Consider the following 16,267-nt stretch of genomic DNA (forward strand, 5'->3'; position numbering starts at 1 on the left):
CTTATTAGTTGATATAAAGCAAATGACAAATCTAATATGTATAATTAGTATATATGGAAAATTCAATATATTTCAACTTTTTAACGTGATAGTAGGGCCCACCGGGAATCCTAGGATCCTGGACGGCAACATTACCATATCCACCAGCATATATGTGGCCCCGCAGTCATCTACTTTAAGCCACTAAATGTGAGCCGTCTGATTAGAATGATCGAACAGGCCATAGGCTTTGCTATTGGTATAACTATATACAGAAATTATCAAGCAACTTATTTTTCTAGCAATTTGGGTATAGCAAATGCATGACTGATTTTAACAATTTAACTTCATTAGTAGTATACTAAAAAAAAGGTGTAGAGCATAGTAACATACCCAGATTGAGTGAACTCCTGCATAACAGCAGCAGTCTCTCGGACAAGCTGGGTAACAGGGATGGTTTCCTGCATTTCGAAGTGAACAATAATCAGAAAATATATTTACATGGGAAATAATGACAGAACATGGGTACAGGTGACCCGCACATTATGCATAGCAATTTATTTAAATGACGTCTTTACCAAATGTGGAAGTTTTTTTTTAAGTCAAAACCAAACATTCATGAATATACCTTGTACAACCGATAATACTGCTGTGCCTGCTTCCGACTTTTTCTGACAAGAACACGAAAATCTGGACCCATCCCACTGAAAACAATGAATAGGTAAGTGCACATACATGCAACAAGCGACACTTGGGAGATTGGAAGACACACCAAATGTCAGTAACATCGTTGGAAACTGTATTGATGGAGCCACAGTGGCAAGCTCGGAGATGCAATAAACAATTGGGAAAAATGTGGTTATTCTGATTGCTTAGCTGTTGGCAGTTAGCACTACAAGTCTAGCTGTTGATCTCCAGTGTGCACTTCCTTGGTCAAGGAATGCTCTAGATTAATAACTCGCACCAGTGAGTTGACCCTTTTCACATAGTTTGCATGGTAATAACAAACAGAAATTTTATATTACCTTCTTGCACATTCATCATGTTGCCTAAAAAGGGTGGGTTATTCATGCTATCTCTAAGATACTTTACACTGATTGATCTATTAACCAGCTGGTTCCTTGCATATGCTACATGGGTATCTCAAATTTTGCCTTTTCAGGTGAAACACTCAAAGGCAGGAACCTTTCAGATAAATTGTTCAATTTATCCTTCCATATATACATACACCAGCTCATCAGTGATGGAAGTGGGAAAACATGTAGCAGCCCACACAGCAAGACTGGCTCAAACATCATTGAAACTTAAGAACATTAACCAGTATAACATTTAGTTGGGGTAGGGTAATACAGCAACAGAAGTAAATATCTTTACAATAGTTGAAATGAAATTTCTCCAAGATAGGAAATGAATTACAAAATTAAGCAACACTACAAAAAATACCTGTAGACAACTCCAATATTTGGAGTTAACGACTGAATCTTTTGCACCTAAAAATTTGCAGAAACAGATTAATTAACATTTTTTATATAACAACAAAGGATGACAAGTAGAGAAGAAATTAAAATTGGATAATGGTACACTTACAGATGTTTCGTCCACTAAAATAGAAGGCAGTTTCTTCTCGGTGGCGATAACTACACCATTGGCAGCTACAAACACGACACATATCTCAGAAAGGGAAGTGAAAGGTTGTACTTATGACCATGACCGTGTATGATAGATAGAATAGAACAGTGAAAAGACTTATAAAATACGTGCCATACCCCATACGTATGAAGCTAAAATCCATTCAGTCAATTAGTTTATAATAAAAGAAGGTAGTATATTGGTGCTAACTCATAGCTGTATAATGAATGACAGCAAACATTAAGTTTTCTCTCGTGAATAGAAAAACTTGGCAAAAAAACAAGAGATTGCCTTTTAACTTCCACAACACAAACACGACTGCTTGATATGCTGAAAAGCAAACTAACTGGTATGCTGGAAAAGTAATGTGCAATTTTTGCACCTTTTTGTCATGAATATACGGTTCTAAATCCCACAGGGCCTCGGTGAATAGACATAAGGCCAGTCTAGCAGTAAGCAAAAAAAATTGAACAACTCTTAGGTCGATATAAATCCAACTTTGCAGAGAACGTGCTCTAACAGTTTCCATGGAACATCCAAATACAAGGTGAAAAGAACTCCAAACTTTACAATGGACATGCTACGAATTAAGTAGTTCACAGGTAACATCCAAATACTTCAGAAAATATGTCAAACCAAACATCAATTTCGCACTCATAAGCAGAATCCAGAATGTAGCATAATACAACTTTAAAATGAACATGATCTGCAAACCCGTTGAGATCAAGAAACCAGTAAGGCGTGTGTCTATCAAATGCGTTGAATTATTAACTCTAGTGGTATATCAGTCTTCGTAGACATCAATAAGTTCACCTAAAATCCCAAGTCCTATACATCACTCTCTCAAACTTAGTCTAAAATAAGCATAAGACCACTAATAGCAAAAACTAGGGGACACGATTACTGCACAGAACGCACCTTTGATGCCAAGGGAGGTTTGGCCTGATCCGACCGCTGTGAGTGCATGTTCAATCTGCACCAGCTTCCCCGATGGGCTGAACGAAATCAGGGGAAAAGTCAGATATTCATTGCACCTTTAGTGCAGATACAAATAAGCAAGTCAAGCACATTAGCTATCCAACATGGAGATGAACAACAAGCCACACTAAATATAGGTGCAGAGCAAGAAGCGATAATGCGGAGGGCCAGGAGGGAGAACCATCACGGGAGAACGATGATGCCGGTGTCTCGTTAACCCAGCTTTAGGCGAACGATCGAAATAGAAGAAAAGGAAGACGAAGCAGGAACACCCGGTGGAGACAGCACTGGAGCATAGCAACACTAGAAAACAAGGGAGCAAGGACCGGCAGCCACGACGGCGAGACAGCCTTCCACCGTTGTCCGCTGATCTGTAAGGGCCGGACCGGCCAGCGCCGGATCTGAACAGGGAAGGCGCGGGAAGCCAGCACGGAAACGCCATCGGCCGGACAGCGGGGGGGTACCAAGGAGAGGCTTCTGGGAGAGCTCGTTCATGGAGGCGGCGCAACTTCGCCCGCCCTGGGACGGCGCGGGACGAGCACGGAGATGGCTAGCCGAGGTCGAGGAAGACAGAGAAGGGAGAAAGGCCGAGGGGAGAGAGGGAGAGAGAGCAAACCTGAAGGTGGTGAGGGAGAAGGAGTACTGGCTGTCGCCCATGGCTACCTCGTCGGCGTCTTCGGGTTGTTGTGGGAGGAGATCGGATGGAACGAACAAGGCGGCTGCTGAAGGAAAGAGAATAGAGGACCTAAACTGTAGATACACACAGAAAAAAAAAGGGTAACTGTACCTGGCGAACGTTCGCTGTAAGGGGTGGCAAGCGAACAATCTTTGCTGGCGAGTAGTTGTATAAAACGAACGGCAGTTTTTAAACAAAAACTACCTTCTCGGAAAAAAACTGCCACCTCTCCCACTCTCTCACAACTAAAACTATCATGGAACCGTTCGCAAATACCACCCTCCCTGGCGAACGCCCGCCAGCTAAGGGTGTTCAAAGAAAGGAAGAGATTCAGATCTGACATTCCTCTCTCGAACTGGGAAAAACGAGTCTTTCCTTGAGCCGAACTTTGAGCGGGGTTGGCTACTTCACTTCTTACGACCACAACTAGCAAAATACGGGCCCCCAAACATTCGAAGAGTGACCAACCATCACATAAAAAAAATGATTCCACAACCAATTACCTTAAATTGAAATCATCAAATCCGTACAAAATATATGCAACATAAAAGTAGGATAAATTTGTGTTGGCGACCGTCCTTGTTGGTCCGGCCGTGTTCATGCTCACGGCCAGCTGAGCCCCTTGGAGTGAAGGTGCGGTCGCCGGCGAGGCAGTGTAGGACATGGGACACGGACCGGCTCATGGAACTCGAGGAGCCGCCGTGTCCCATGCCCTACTCTCCCTTTTGAAGTCTGCAATCTGTGTGTCACTGGTGGACGTGAGATCGATGATAGACGTGGCGGGGGGTTGACGAACCCGGGGGCGTGTGAATCCGCCTCCGCGGCCTTGACCGCAAGACCTTCTGGGGCCATCCCGCTTGGTGCCTTGCACAACGGGCACACCCCGTGTCTGTAGCGTGCGACTCCGCCTCCGCGGCCATTTGCGCTCAGTGCCTTGCAGGTGGGCATGCCTCGCATCCACAGCGTGCTTCCCATACACCACGTCGGCGTTTACCTCCGGCTCAGAGCCCGACCCCACGGGGATGGCGTGCCACCGAATGGGTCATATCGGGGTTCGGGCGCCAGACGAACTACACCGCGTCCAGGGAGGCAATGGTGCATCGCCTGTCGGGCAGCCTGCCCCACGCGTGTGAGGCTGTAAGTGCATCTAGTGCCCCCCCTAGTTGGTTTTGGAGTATTGACGACAAAACTAATTGAGAGACTAATGTGTTTGTGAGAATTGCAGGATAACACAGGTAGAAGTCCCTCATTGATTCAGTTTTCCTACCAGAGATGACCCCTAAAAATGTATGAAGACATTGAAGTCAAAGGTGGTATGTGAAGACATTCACCTTGAAGGCTATGACAAGAGAAGACATCGCATGAAGACTATGGAGCGCGAAGACTTAGATCTTTCGTAGTTCTTTTTCTTCTTTGTTGAGTCATAGGAACCACCGTACTGTTAAGTGGGGTCCAAGAAAACCAGTCAGAATGACTAAAGTGATGCTTAACCAAAATCCTATGTCTTCGAGTGAAGACTATGAGAGCGAATCTTGTTCAGAGTTGGACAAGTCAGCTTTGCTTGTAGCCCAAGTAAAGTTGTCGTGTGTGTTTGAAATCTGACCGTTGGAACACGTGTCAGTTCCTTAGTGACCCAGGGTCATTTCGGACAAATCAGGTCGGGTTGCCTAGTGGCTATAAATAGCCCACCCCCTACAACCATAAAGGATTGGCTGCTCAGAGTTAAAGTACGGCTTTTGTCGTTTGAGAGCAACCCACCTCGAAGCCTTTGAGAGAGAATTCCTTGAGAGGATAAAGCCCTAACCATCCAGAGCCAAAGAGTGTTAGGCATCACTTAAGTCTTCTTGTCTGTGTGATGTGAAGACTTATTACACTTGAGGACTGTGAATCCTCCAACCGGTTAGGCGTCGCGTTCTGAGCATCCAAGAGTCATTGTGAATCGCCGGTGAACGAAGTCTGTGAAGGTTTGGAAGTCTACCTTGAAGACTTACCAAAGTAATTGGGCGAGGACTGGGTGTCCTTAGCTCAAGGGGAATAAGGTGAAGACGAGGTCTTCTGAGTTGAATCTCAGCCTTCCTAACCAGACGTACAGTTGTCATAGCAACTGAAACTGGTCCAACAAATCATTGTCTTCAACGAGTCACTGGTTTCATCCTTCCCTTCCCTTTACTTACTGTTGGTTCTTGTGAAGTCATTGTACGATAGCATCACCATTCAACTTCACTAAGTGATTACGTGTACTGATTGGCTTCTCAACATCTTCCTACATGATCCTTACTGCCTAGCTGCTATTTGTCATTGTGCTTTCACTTCATTGAATACATGACTATGGTTTGCCTAGTGTAGTCTACCTTCCGCTGCATGATAATAGGTTTATTTCTATCGTTTGTCTTCGAAACTTACATGTTTTGAAGACTTTCATAAAAATCGCCTATTCACCCCCCCCCTCTAGTCGATCACTAGCACTTTCAATTGGTATCAGAGCAAGGTACTCCCTTGTTCTGTGTGATTCGGTTTAACCACCTGGAGTTTTAACTATGTCGACTGCAGGGATAATTAAAGTCTCCGCTGCATGCCCCGTCTTCGATGGAACTGAATATCCCTACTGGAAGAATAAGATGTGCATGCATCTTGAAGCCATTGATGTCGACCTATGGTATGTCGTCAAGAACGGCGTTCCCAAGGCTGGAGAAGGTGTCACTGCCGCTGATGTCAAGAAGTTCATTCAACTGGACTCTACTGCCAAGAATATCATCTGTGGTCATCTGATTAAAGGACAGTATGGCCGCGTGAGTGATTTGGAAACATCTAAGCTAGTCTAGGACTGGCTATCCAAGGTCAACGAAGGCGTCTCAACCCAGAGAGATCAGAGAATCAGTGTCCTTCGCAACCTCTTCAACCGCTTCAAGAGAAATGACAATGAGAATGTCCAGCTCACGTTTGATCGACTCACTGACATCAGAAATGAACTTCAAGCCCTCGGCGCTACTGAGATCACCAAGCATGAAGTCGTCAAGACACTCCTGAGATCACTTGACAGTTCGTTTGACACCCTAGCCCTGATGATTCAAGAATGTCCTGATTTCAAGACACTCGATCCGTTTGACATACTTGAGAGGCTCAACACACACGAGTTTCAGCTTTCTGAGAAAAGAGACATCTACGGTCCCAACTATGGGCGAACTCGTGCCTTGAAGGCAACGGTTGTCTCCTCATCTGAAGAAGAATCTGACAGCAGTTCTGATGATCCTGAAGACATTGGAAGGGAGCTTGCTATGCTTGTGAAGAAGTTCCAAAAATTCACCAAGAAGGAAGGCCTCAGAAAGTCGTCACGATCAAGCTCAAGGAATGATGAAGCTTCTGCTCATGACTACAAGAAGAGAACATGTCACAAGTGCAAGAAACCTGGCCACTAAATCTCTGAGTGTCCACAGTGGGACAATGAGAACAAGAACAAGAAGAAGAGCAATGAGTATGACTCTGACGACAAGAAGAAGAAGAAATACTCAAAATCTTCTTCCAAGTCTTCCTCCAAATCTTCATCACACAAGAAGAGCTCATCTGGCAAGGCACGTGCGTTTGTTGGCAAGGAAATGGACTCTGAGGATGAGTCCGCTTCTGAGGAGGCGGAGGTGGAGTCTGAGGAGGAGTTCGATTCTGGCATTGCAAGTCTGGCTACAGCATACGTTGCCAAGTCCATCTTCAACACTGAAGAAACTGACTTCATCACCGACACCGATGCAAATGACAAGGACTACTCCGCTCCTTCCTACTACTTCATGGCACGTGGTGCCAAGGTAAACACACGCACTACTCACTATCAAACATCTAGTGACGATGACTCTGATTGTGGTTCCAAACCCAGCTACAAAACACTTGCTAAAATTGCAATTGAACAACAGAAAACCATGGAACACATTCAAAAACTATTAGACAAAAGCGATGATCTGTTAGACGCTGAAATGACTCGATCTCAGTCCTTAATTGAAGACATAAAAAATCTTCACGTTAAGTATGAGGAACTTGAAAGTCGTCATGAAACGCTCTCAACAGCTCATGAAAGGCTTTCCTATGATTATCTTCAAAGGAAGCAAGATCTTGAGAAATTGAGAGCGGCTCATGAAGATCTTCAAAAAGAAAACGAGTCACTTCACGCCGAACAGATCAGTTCAGCTCAGGAAGGATTTGAACCACCATGTCTTAAATGCATTGAGCGTGATAACGCTACTTCTGTTGTTGAATGTTCTACTGCTGCTACTGTTGTAATATCTTCAACTGTTGATGTGGAAACTAACCCCTCTGCTGAGGACACCACTGCTATTGCTGATGAGAATGCTAGGTTGAAGACACTGCTTGAAACAGGGATGTACAAAAGTCTCAAAGGGCATCAGACACTATGTGATGTCCTCAAAAGGTAGATCCTGAACCGAAACCCTAGGAAAGAGGGTGTTGGGTTCGTAAGGAAAATGAATGCTGATGGCTCTTACTGGAAACCTGAGCAGTACCCCAAAACCACATGGGTTGCTGCAATGGAACCTTCAGCAGATCCATCCACTCTATCTGGCTTCACTTGTGCTAACCCCATTGTTATTGATGAATCCTTTGATGCAAACTATAAACTGTTTAAGAATCAGAATGGTGAAGTGTTTGCCAGGTATATTGGTACTAACTGCAGGAATGGACCGCCTATGAAGAAGATCTGGGTGCCGAAAAGGTGTTTGGAGAATCTTCTTATGAATGTCATCATGACACCACAGGTGAAGAAGACAAACCCCAGACCACAGGCTTCATACGGTCCAAAGGCTTCATACAGACAGAGGACTCACCTGAGTCACACTAACGCAAATGTTTTGCAGGGAAGCCATACTCAGGCCTATGAATATGAGCGCGGTTCATCAAACCGCCATGTTCATAAGACCAAGAACTATTCTGCTTATTCTTATGAATACTATTGTCCACCTGCAAGACTTTTTGCTAGGGCTCCAAAGCCAAAGTTCTCAGATGCTGCACTTAAACTTATTGCTTCGAAGCCACCCCTGAAGATGTGGGTGGCTAAGAAAGCTTAACTCTCTTTTGCAGGGAAAGGTCTCCAGCTGAAAACCAAAATCGTCTGACACTATTGCTGGGGACCTTAAACATCTTGTAGGGCGCAAGATCAAATGCCCAAATGTTCTTACTTTGTAGTTTGTTTCTGAATCGCTTGCAACTTGCCCTATCAGTCCTAATGTCGATCTAAGCTTTAATAATCCACTGGTTCGTCAAATGTTTTTGCTTCACAATTCTCTTCGTGAAGCCTATCCCCCTAACTACACTGTAGGGTACGACACCAACTGCTTCAGAATGGATTATTGATAGTGGGTGTACAAATCACATGACTGGCAAGCGAAGCCTTTTCATGGACTCAACTTTACGTCCATCAGACAAAAGTCACATCACATTTGCTAACACTGGTAAAAGCAAGGTATTGGGTCTAGGTAGAGTTGCAATCTCAAAGGATCAACACATGGATAAAGTCATGCTTGTTGAATCCCTTGGTTTCAACTTAATGTCTGTCTCAATGCTCTATGATTTAAACATGATTGTGATGTTTGGAAAATATCGTTGCCTTGTACTAATGGAATCTGACAAGTCTCTAGTGTTTGAAGGGTATCGAAAAGATGATTTGTATGTTGTAGATTTCTCAGCAGGACCACAACTTGCAGTATGTCTTCTAGCAAAAGCTTCTGAATGCTGGCTCTGGCATCGAAGGCTAGGGCATGCTGGCATGAGGAACCTCCACACCCTTGCAAGGAAGAAGCATGTCATAGGCATCGAGGGCGTCAAGTTCAAGAAGGATCACTTATGCAGTGCCTGTGAAGCAGGAAAAATGACGAGGGCCAAGCATCCCTCGAAGACAATCATGACAACGACTCAACTCTTCGAACTACTACACATGGATCTTTTTGGTCCCACTCATTACTCAACTCTTAATACTACTGCTTGTCTCTATGGCTTTGTCATTGTTGATGATTATTCAAAATATACTTGGGTGCATATAATCCTTTACAAGACTGAAGTGCAGGATGTCTTCAGATGCTTCGCCAATCGAGTAATGAACAACTATGGCGCCAAGATAAAGCACATCAGAAGTGACAATGGCACTAAATTCAAGAACACTGGCCTAGATACATATCTTGATACTTTGGGCATCACACACGAATTCTCAGCTCCGTACACGCCACAGCAGAATGGCGTCGTCGAACGCAAGAACAGAACACTTATTGAGATGGCTCGGACGATGCTTGATGAATACAAGACTCCAAGAAAATTCTGGCCTGAAGCCATTGACACTGCATGCCATATCATCAACCGTGTTTATCTTCACAAGCTTCTGAACAAGACATACTATGAGCTCCTTACTAGCAAGAAGCCAAATGTCAGTTACTTCAGAGTATTTGGCGCCAAGTGCTGGATCAAGGATCCACATCACACTTCAAAATTTGCACCAAAAGCACATGAGGGTTTTATGCTTAGATATGGAAAGGATTCGCACTCCTACAGAGTCTTCAATCTCTTTCATTACAAAGTGGTTGAAATAGTGGATGTGCGGTTCGATGAAACTAACGGCTCACAAAGAGAGCACTTGCCAAATGTGCTAGATGAAGTTCCATCCAGTGAATCAATCAAACTTATGGGAACTGGAGAAATCATACCTTATGAAGCTCAACCTGAAGAAGAACTTATCATCTCCGCACCTGATCAACCTGAAGACAATGCTCAGCCTGAAGACAATCCCTCTAACAATGAAAATGATCAGCAAGAGCAAAATCTTCGTCCTGTACATCCTCGTGTTGCAAATGAAGTGCAGATTGAGAAAATAATCGATAGTATCAATGCACCAGGTCCACTCACTCATTCAAGGGCAACACAGCTAGCAAGTTTCTGTGGGCACTTCGCATTCGTCTCAATAACAGAATCCAAGAAAGTTGAAGAAGCCTTCATGAAACCTGAATGGATTCAAGCTATGCAAGAATAGCTTCAACAGTTTGAGCTGAATAATGTATAGGAACTGGTTAAGCGTCCTGATCCTCGGAAGCACAATATAATAGGCACCAAATGGATATATCGCAACAAGCAAGATGAGAATGGTCAAGTTGTCAGAAACAAAGCTCGTCTCGTTGCTCAAGGATACACTCAAGTTGAAGGGATTGACTTCGATGAAACATTTGCTCCTGTGGCTATACTTGAAGCTATACGCATACTGCTGGCCTATGCAAATCATCATAACATAGTTCTATATCAAATGGATGTGAAGAGCGCTTTTCTCAATGGCGAGATTGAAGAAGAAGTGTATGTTGCACAACCGCCTGGCTTTGAAGATCCAAAACATCCTGACATGGTATACAAGCTCAACAAGGCACTGTATGGCCTCAAACAAGCCCCTCGGGCTTGGTATGACACACTCAAAGACTTCCTGAAGAGCAAAGGCTTCAAATCTGGTTCCCTCGACCCCACTCTCTTCACGAAGACATATGATGGTGAACTGTTTGTGTGCCAAATATATGTGGATGACATTATCTTCGGCTGCACCAATTAGAAATACAGTGAAGAGTTTGGATATATGATGCAAGAGCAATATCAGATGTCCATGATGGGTGAGCTGAAGTTCTTACTTGGTCTTCAAATACGTCATCAACGCAACGACATCTTTATATCTCAAGAGAAGTATCTCAAAGATTGCCTGAAGAAGTTTGGTATGCAAGACTGCAAAGGCTTCACGACGCCAATGCCAGCCAAACATCATCTAGGTCCCGACGACAATGGTAAAGAGTTCGATCAAAAGGTATACCGCTCCATGATTGGTTCTTTACTTTATCTATGCGCATCTAGGCCAGATATTATGCTTAGTGTTTGCATGTGTGCTCGATTCCAAGCGGCACCAAAGGAATCGCATCACTTAGCTGTGAAGCGAATTCTTCGATATTTGGCTTACACCCCAACTCTAGGATTATGGTATCCAAAGGGCTCAGAGTTTGATCTAGTTGGATTCTCGGATGCTGATTATGCTGGTGACAAGGTGGATCGCAAGTCTACATCAGGCACATGTCATTTTCTGGGACGATCACTTGTATGTTGGTCTTCAAAGAAGAAGAACTGTGTATCTCTCTCCACTGCTGAATCTGAATACATTGCTGCTGGATCTTGCTGCGCTCAGCTTCTGTGGATGAAGCAAACACTCAAAGACTATGGCATTCATCTGAAGCAAGTGCCACTCTACTGCGACAACGAAAGCGCCATCAAGATTGCCAACAACCCAGTTCAGCACTCGAAGACAAAGCACATTGAAATTCATCATCACTTTCTCAGAGATCATGTTGTGAAGGAAGATATTGATATCATACACGTCAACACTGAAGAGCAATTGGCAGATATCTTCACCAAGCCCTTGGATGAGAAGAGATTTTGCAAGTTACAGTGTGAGCTAAATATCTTGGAATCCTCAAATGTCCGGTGATCAGGCACACATCCTAACACTTGTGCATATTGATGACTTAGATGTGCAACACACGAAGTAAAGTATATCTTCAATCAATGAAGACATACACTCTAAGTGTGAATACATTAATGTGGAATTTGACTTCAAAGCGCCACGATAATTGTGCGCCGTGTCTGGGTCTAATACTTCCTATACGGTGGGTAACGCCACCACAAAATTCGTCTGTTTGAAGTGTTTACCCATGGTGTTACATTTGCTGTGTCTTCACATTTGGTTTGGCTTCAATCTCAACATGTCTTCATGATTATCTTCATTATGTTGATCATATATATATATATGTACTAGTGTTCTGTCCTCTACAGCATTCACTTATAGCTATGTCTTCTTGTTGAATCTTTTGAACTAAGTGAATGTGATCGGACCCTAACCTCTCTATGCTTTCTATCTCAAACTCTATCTCTCCAAATCATATGCATTCTATTGAAACTGTCGCATGTCTTCTCTGCGTCCTTGTCAGCAGAAGATACAGAGACAAACATTAAGTCCGTTTTTAATGCTAATTCCTTCACCTGAAACCCGGAGAAGTGGGAAGGACCACCCGACAATCCAGGCGTGCATGGGAACGTGGAACAACCTCCGATATGTTGCATGATGGCCACATGTTCTTCAGATGTGAATCGCCAGGGGCACCTGTGTAATAATGCTGTGCCGTCCCTGTCCCTATAAATACACGCCTCACCATAGTCATTATCCTTTCTTCCACTCTCGCACGAACCCTAGCACCACCGCTAGCCCTCGACGACGCCGACGACGAAGCGCTTAGCTGCCGCAACCTCTTCGACGCCGTCTTCACGCCGGCCGCGGACATCGTCTTCTCCGCCGCCGCCGTAGGTGTCCTCCGTCGCCAAGTTAGGGCACGGACGATCGAACTGCTCGGCCTCCTCTTCCACTCCGTCTAGCAATTCTTGGTGTGGTAAATAAAACTTCCTTTTACGACCCCCTTTGATCCTATAGATTCGTCACTTTCTACCACAAGCAGTTTCTGTTCACACATGTTGGATCTATTTCATACTGCATCTCATATTATGCCTAGTATGTTCACTTATGCTTCACAAAGTAGTTAGATTCCTCACTTGTACTGATCTGTGGATTCGTACAAATCTGGAACCAACTCCTTATCTATGAGTGAATGTCTTCGCACGATGAGGGCAATGTCTTCTAAACTGATTTATCTTCAAAATCTTCTGAGAATGCATATGACCTCTTCCCCTTCCCTCGCACCTTAATGCTATCACAGGTACATGTCCGTGGGAGAATCCCTTGGTTCTCATAGTCTGCATTCATTTGCAGAATTCTTACAACATCATATAAATTCTCCCGAAGCCAATTCTTGTTTGTCCAACAAGTGAAATCCCTTGAAGCCTTTGAACGTATTGAAGCCATTCAGTTTAAAGTTCATGGCTGCAGAGAAATCAGCAAGGAAGGGTGGCAGAAAGCGTCGAGGTGAAACATCAAGAGATCTGCCCGATGACCTCTCAGAACTGTACAAGACAGATCCAGAAGAGGATTACAATCAGCGCAAGACACGAATCAAATGGATTCGACGATATTGGGTAGAACAGTGGTTCAATACAGGTTTGCGACAAAGGAATATGCTGAGAAGAATGCCATCAAGCGACCATGGGGAGACATCCTATACAGAAATCTTCAACCCAGGTCCAGAAATGAAGCCATTGAACAAGGCTTCTATCCCTGCATGGTCCGTGGACCACAGCCTGCGGATGCTGATCCATCGTCATTGCTATGGTGTCGTGACGACAATCTGTTCAAGCGCAACTTCCAGTTTGCCTAGAATTCGGCGAAGCAAAACAAGAAGTCATTGGGACTAGACTTCAACCCCGGTCCCTCTGCTCCCCGTGCTGACGGCACACGTGATGGAGAACCCAATGTCATCGGTCCGTTCTACAACCTGGATGGCCTCATCACTCACATCTCAGTTCAAGGTGCCAAAGTGGATCATTCTGATGATGATGCTGACACTGATGAAGCCCCAGCTCCTACTCCAAAGCCGCAGAAGCCAAAGCAGCCTAAAGCTTCAAAGCCTGCCTCAGCACCAAAAATCTCACGGGTGAAGCCACTGGCTACTGCACCTCCAAAGACAGTGTGCAGTCTGAAGATTTGTCACGCATCTCCAAGTCCTCGAAAGTCAAGATGCCTCTGCCACACACCAGCCAAGAACTGACTGCTGCTGCTATTCTGCGCAACGATGCCATTGATCTGTCCAGTGATGAAGATCTTGCAGATGACGCTCTTGAGCAACTGATCAAGAGCAAAGAAGAAACAGAAATCTTCAACAATTTGCCTCTCTTTGACGTGGCAATCATCCACGACTTCATCGATGAGTGGTTTGACACGCCCAACCTCATCTTTGAAGACCTGCAACTTCCCATTGGCCTCAGTGTCGCCTTCCATGGCGCCATTGCTTCAGAGCTAGCTCTAGCTCAGCGCATCATCGAACTGGAGCAAAAGATTGACTTTGAGAAAGCTCAGTTCAAGAAGCATATGGCCAAGCTCAGCGTGCAAGAGGTCAAGAACTTCAAGATCATGCTGCACGAGCTCAAAGAAGCCTTTCTCAAGAAGCGTGAAGAAGCTCAAGGTTCTCGTGAGCGCATGAAGAGCCTGGCTGACAAGTGTGTGCAAGCCTACAATGAGGCTGAGAAGTGCAAGGCCCTTGGGCATCCTGGCATCGACCCCAGGATGGCTGCAAAGAAGAAGAAGAAGCCCGATATGGCCGAACCCAACGCACCAAGGCAGGAAGCACATCCCATTGTCTTCCCAACCAGCATGACTGGCTCGAAGCCAAAAGCCAGGTGTACCGCTTCAGAACTGAAGAAGACGAGGACTGCTGAGGCTGAAGCCAGAAAGAGGAAACATCCTGAAGCCTCTGCTGCTGCTCCCTCCAAGAAGAAGCACAAGACCAAGAAGGATCCGGCTGCTCCTACAGAGCCCTTAGTTGTTGAACCTATCTCCATGGTTCGCCCTGCCGCTGAACATCAAGAGCGCCAACTGACTGTTCATGAGCCTGCTTCCATAGAGGCTCATGAAGCTGAAGACATTCCAGCAGCTGATCCCACCGCTGCTGAAGACATTGGTCACCATGACAATGCTGACGATGATGTAGTTCTTCCTCAGATCGAGCACCAACAGGTATCATCGCCTGTGCTTACGCACAGCGAACTCATCAACATTGGTCGTCCTCTGACGCCAATTGCTCAGGATGCATAATGGGCTGATCACCCACAACAACAAGTCACACCACCCCGGCAAGAAGAGGAAGATGACTTTGAGGCCCAGCCAACTCCATCTCCAAAGGCATCACCAGCGTTACGCAGGCTTCGCAAAGGACCAAGGTCTCAAGTCTCTGAGTCTGAGGCTAAAGCTGCTGAAGACATTCCGGATGCATCAGCCGATGACACCCAAGAAGAAGAACGTGTCCCTACTCCCCCAACTACTGAAGAAGCTGTTCTCGAGGAGAACGTATCTGTGCCCGACCCTCCAGCTCATCAAGTGGAGGTAGAAAATCTTGAGGCTGCCAACACCAACACGAATGAAGCCACTAACGTTGTCATGGCTGAAGCAAATGTGGAGCCTACACCAACCCATGAACCAGAAGTCAGCGAAGCCAATGATGCTACTGCTCCCGTTCCTGCGCCTGCTGCTAGTCCTCAGTTTGACTATCATATTGAGCATAGGCCTCAGGTACAGAAGCCAATGCCAAGGTTGCCCAGGTTTCCAGGTCCTGCATCAGCACCTGGATCCTTTAATGTCAACGGCTTCAAAGCAGACAACACCTTCTTCAACAGCTCCAAGAACCCCTACTCAAGGGAAAGAATATCTGTTGGGGAACATAGTAATTTCAAAAAAATTCCTACGCACACGCAAGATCAGGGTGATGCATAGCAACGAGAGGGGAGAGTATGATCTACGTACCCTTGTAGACCGACAGCGGAAGCGTTAGTACAACGCGGTTGATGTAATCGTACGTCTTCACGGCCCGACCGATCAAGCACCGAAACTACGGCACCTCCGAGTTTTAGCACACGTTCAGCTCGATGACAATCCCCGGACTCCGATCCAGCAAAGTGTCGGGGAAGAGTTCCGTCAGCACGACGGCGTGGTGACGATCTTGATGTACTACCGTCGAAGGGCTTCGCCTAAGCACTGCTACAATATTATCGAGGATTATGGTGGAAGGGGGCACCGCACACGGCTAAGAATATGATCACGTGGATCAACTTGTGTATCTAGGGGTGCCCCCTGCCCCTGTATATAAAGGAGCAAGGGGAGGAGGCCGGCCGGCCCCTATGGCGCGCCAAGGAGGAGTCCTCCTCCTAGTAGGAGTAGGACTCCTACTAGGAGGGGGAAAGAAGTGGGGAGGGAGAAGGAAAGGGGGGCGCCGCCCCCCCTCTCCTAGTCCAATTCGGACCAGGGGGGAGGAGGCGCGCGGCCCACCTTTGGCTGCCCCTCTC

General features: G+C 45.5%; 1 protein-coding gene across 1 annotated transcript in view; it reads right to left on the reverse strand.

Moving 5' to 3' along the window:
* The window catches only part of LOC119353994 (proteasome subunit alpha type-2), a 5,490-nt gene extending 2,130 nt beyond the window's left edge, over positions 1–3,360 (reverse strand). The window contains exons 1-6 of the mRNA XM_037620701.1: positions 3,203–3,360; positions 2,527–2,603; positions 1,567–1,631; positions 1,423–1,469; positions 608–683; positions 373–440 (exon numbers count right to left, since the gene is read on the reverse strand). Coding sequence (XP_037476598.1) covers positions 373–440; positions 608–683; positions 1,423–1,469; positions 1,567–1,631; positions 2,527–2,603; positions 3,203–3,243 — 374 coding nt within the window. The 5' untranslated portion in view covers positions 3,244–3,360. The remainder of the gene's footprint in view (positions 1–372; positions 441–607; positions 684–1,422; positions 1,470–1,566; positions 1,632–2,526; positions 2,604–3,202) is intronic.
* Positions 3,361–16,267: the final 12,907 nt, after the last annotated feature.

The sequence above is a fragment of the Triticum dicoccoides genome, chromosome 2A, assembly GCF_002162155.2.
Source record: "Triticum dicoccoides isolate Atlit2015 ecotype Zavitan chromosome 2A, WEW_v2.0, whole genome shotgun sequence".
Classification (NCBI taxonomy): Eukaryota; Viridiplantae; Streptophyta; class Magnoliopsida; order Poales; family Poaceae; genus Triticum; species Triticum dicoccoides.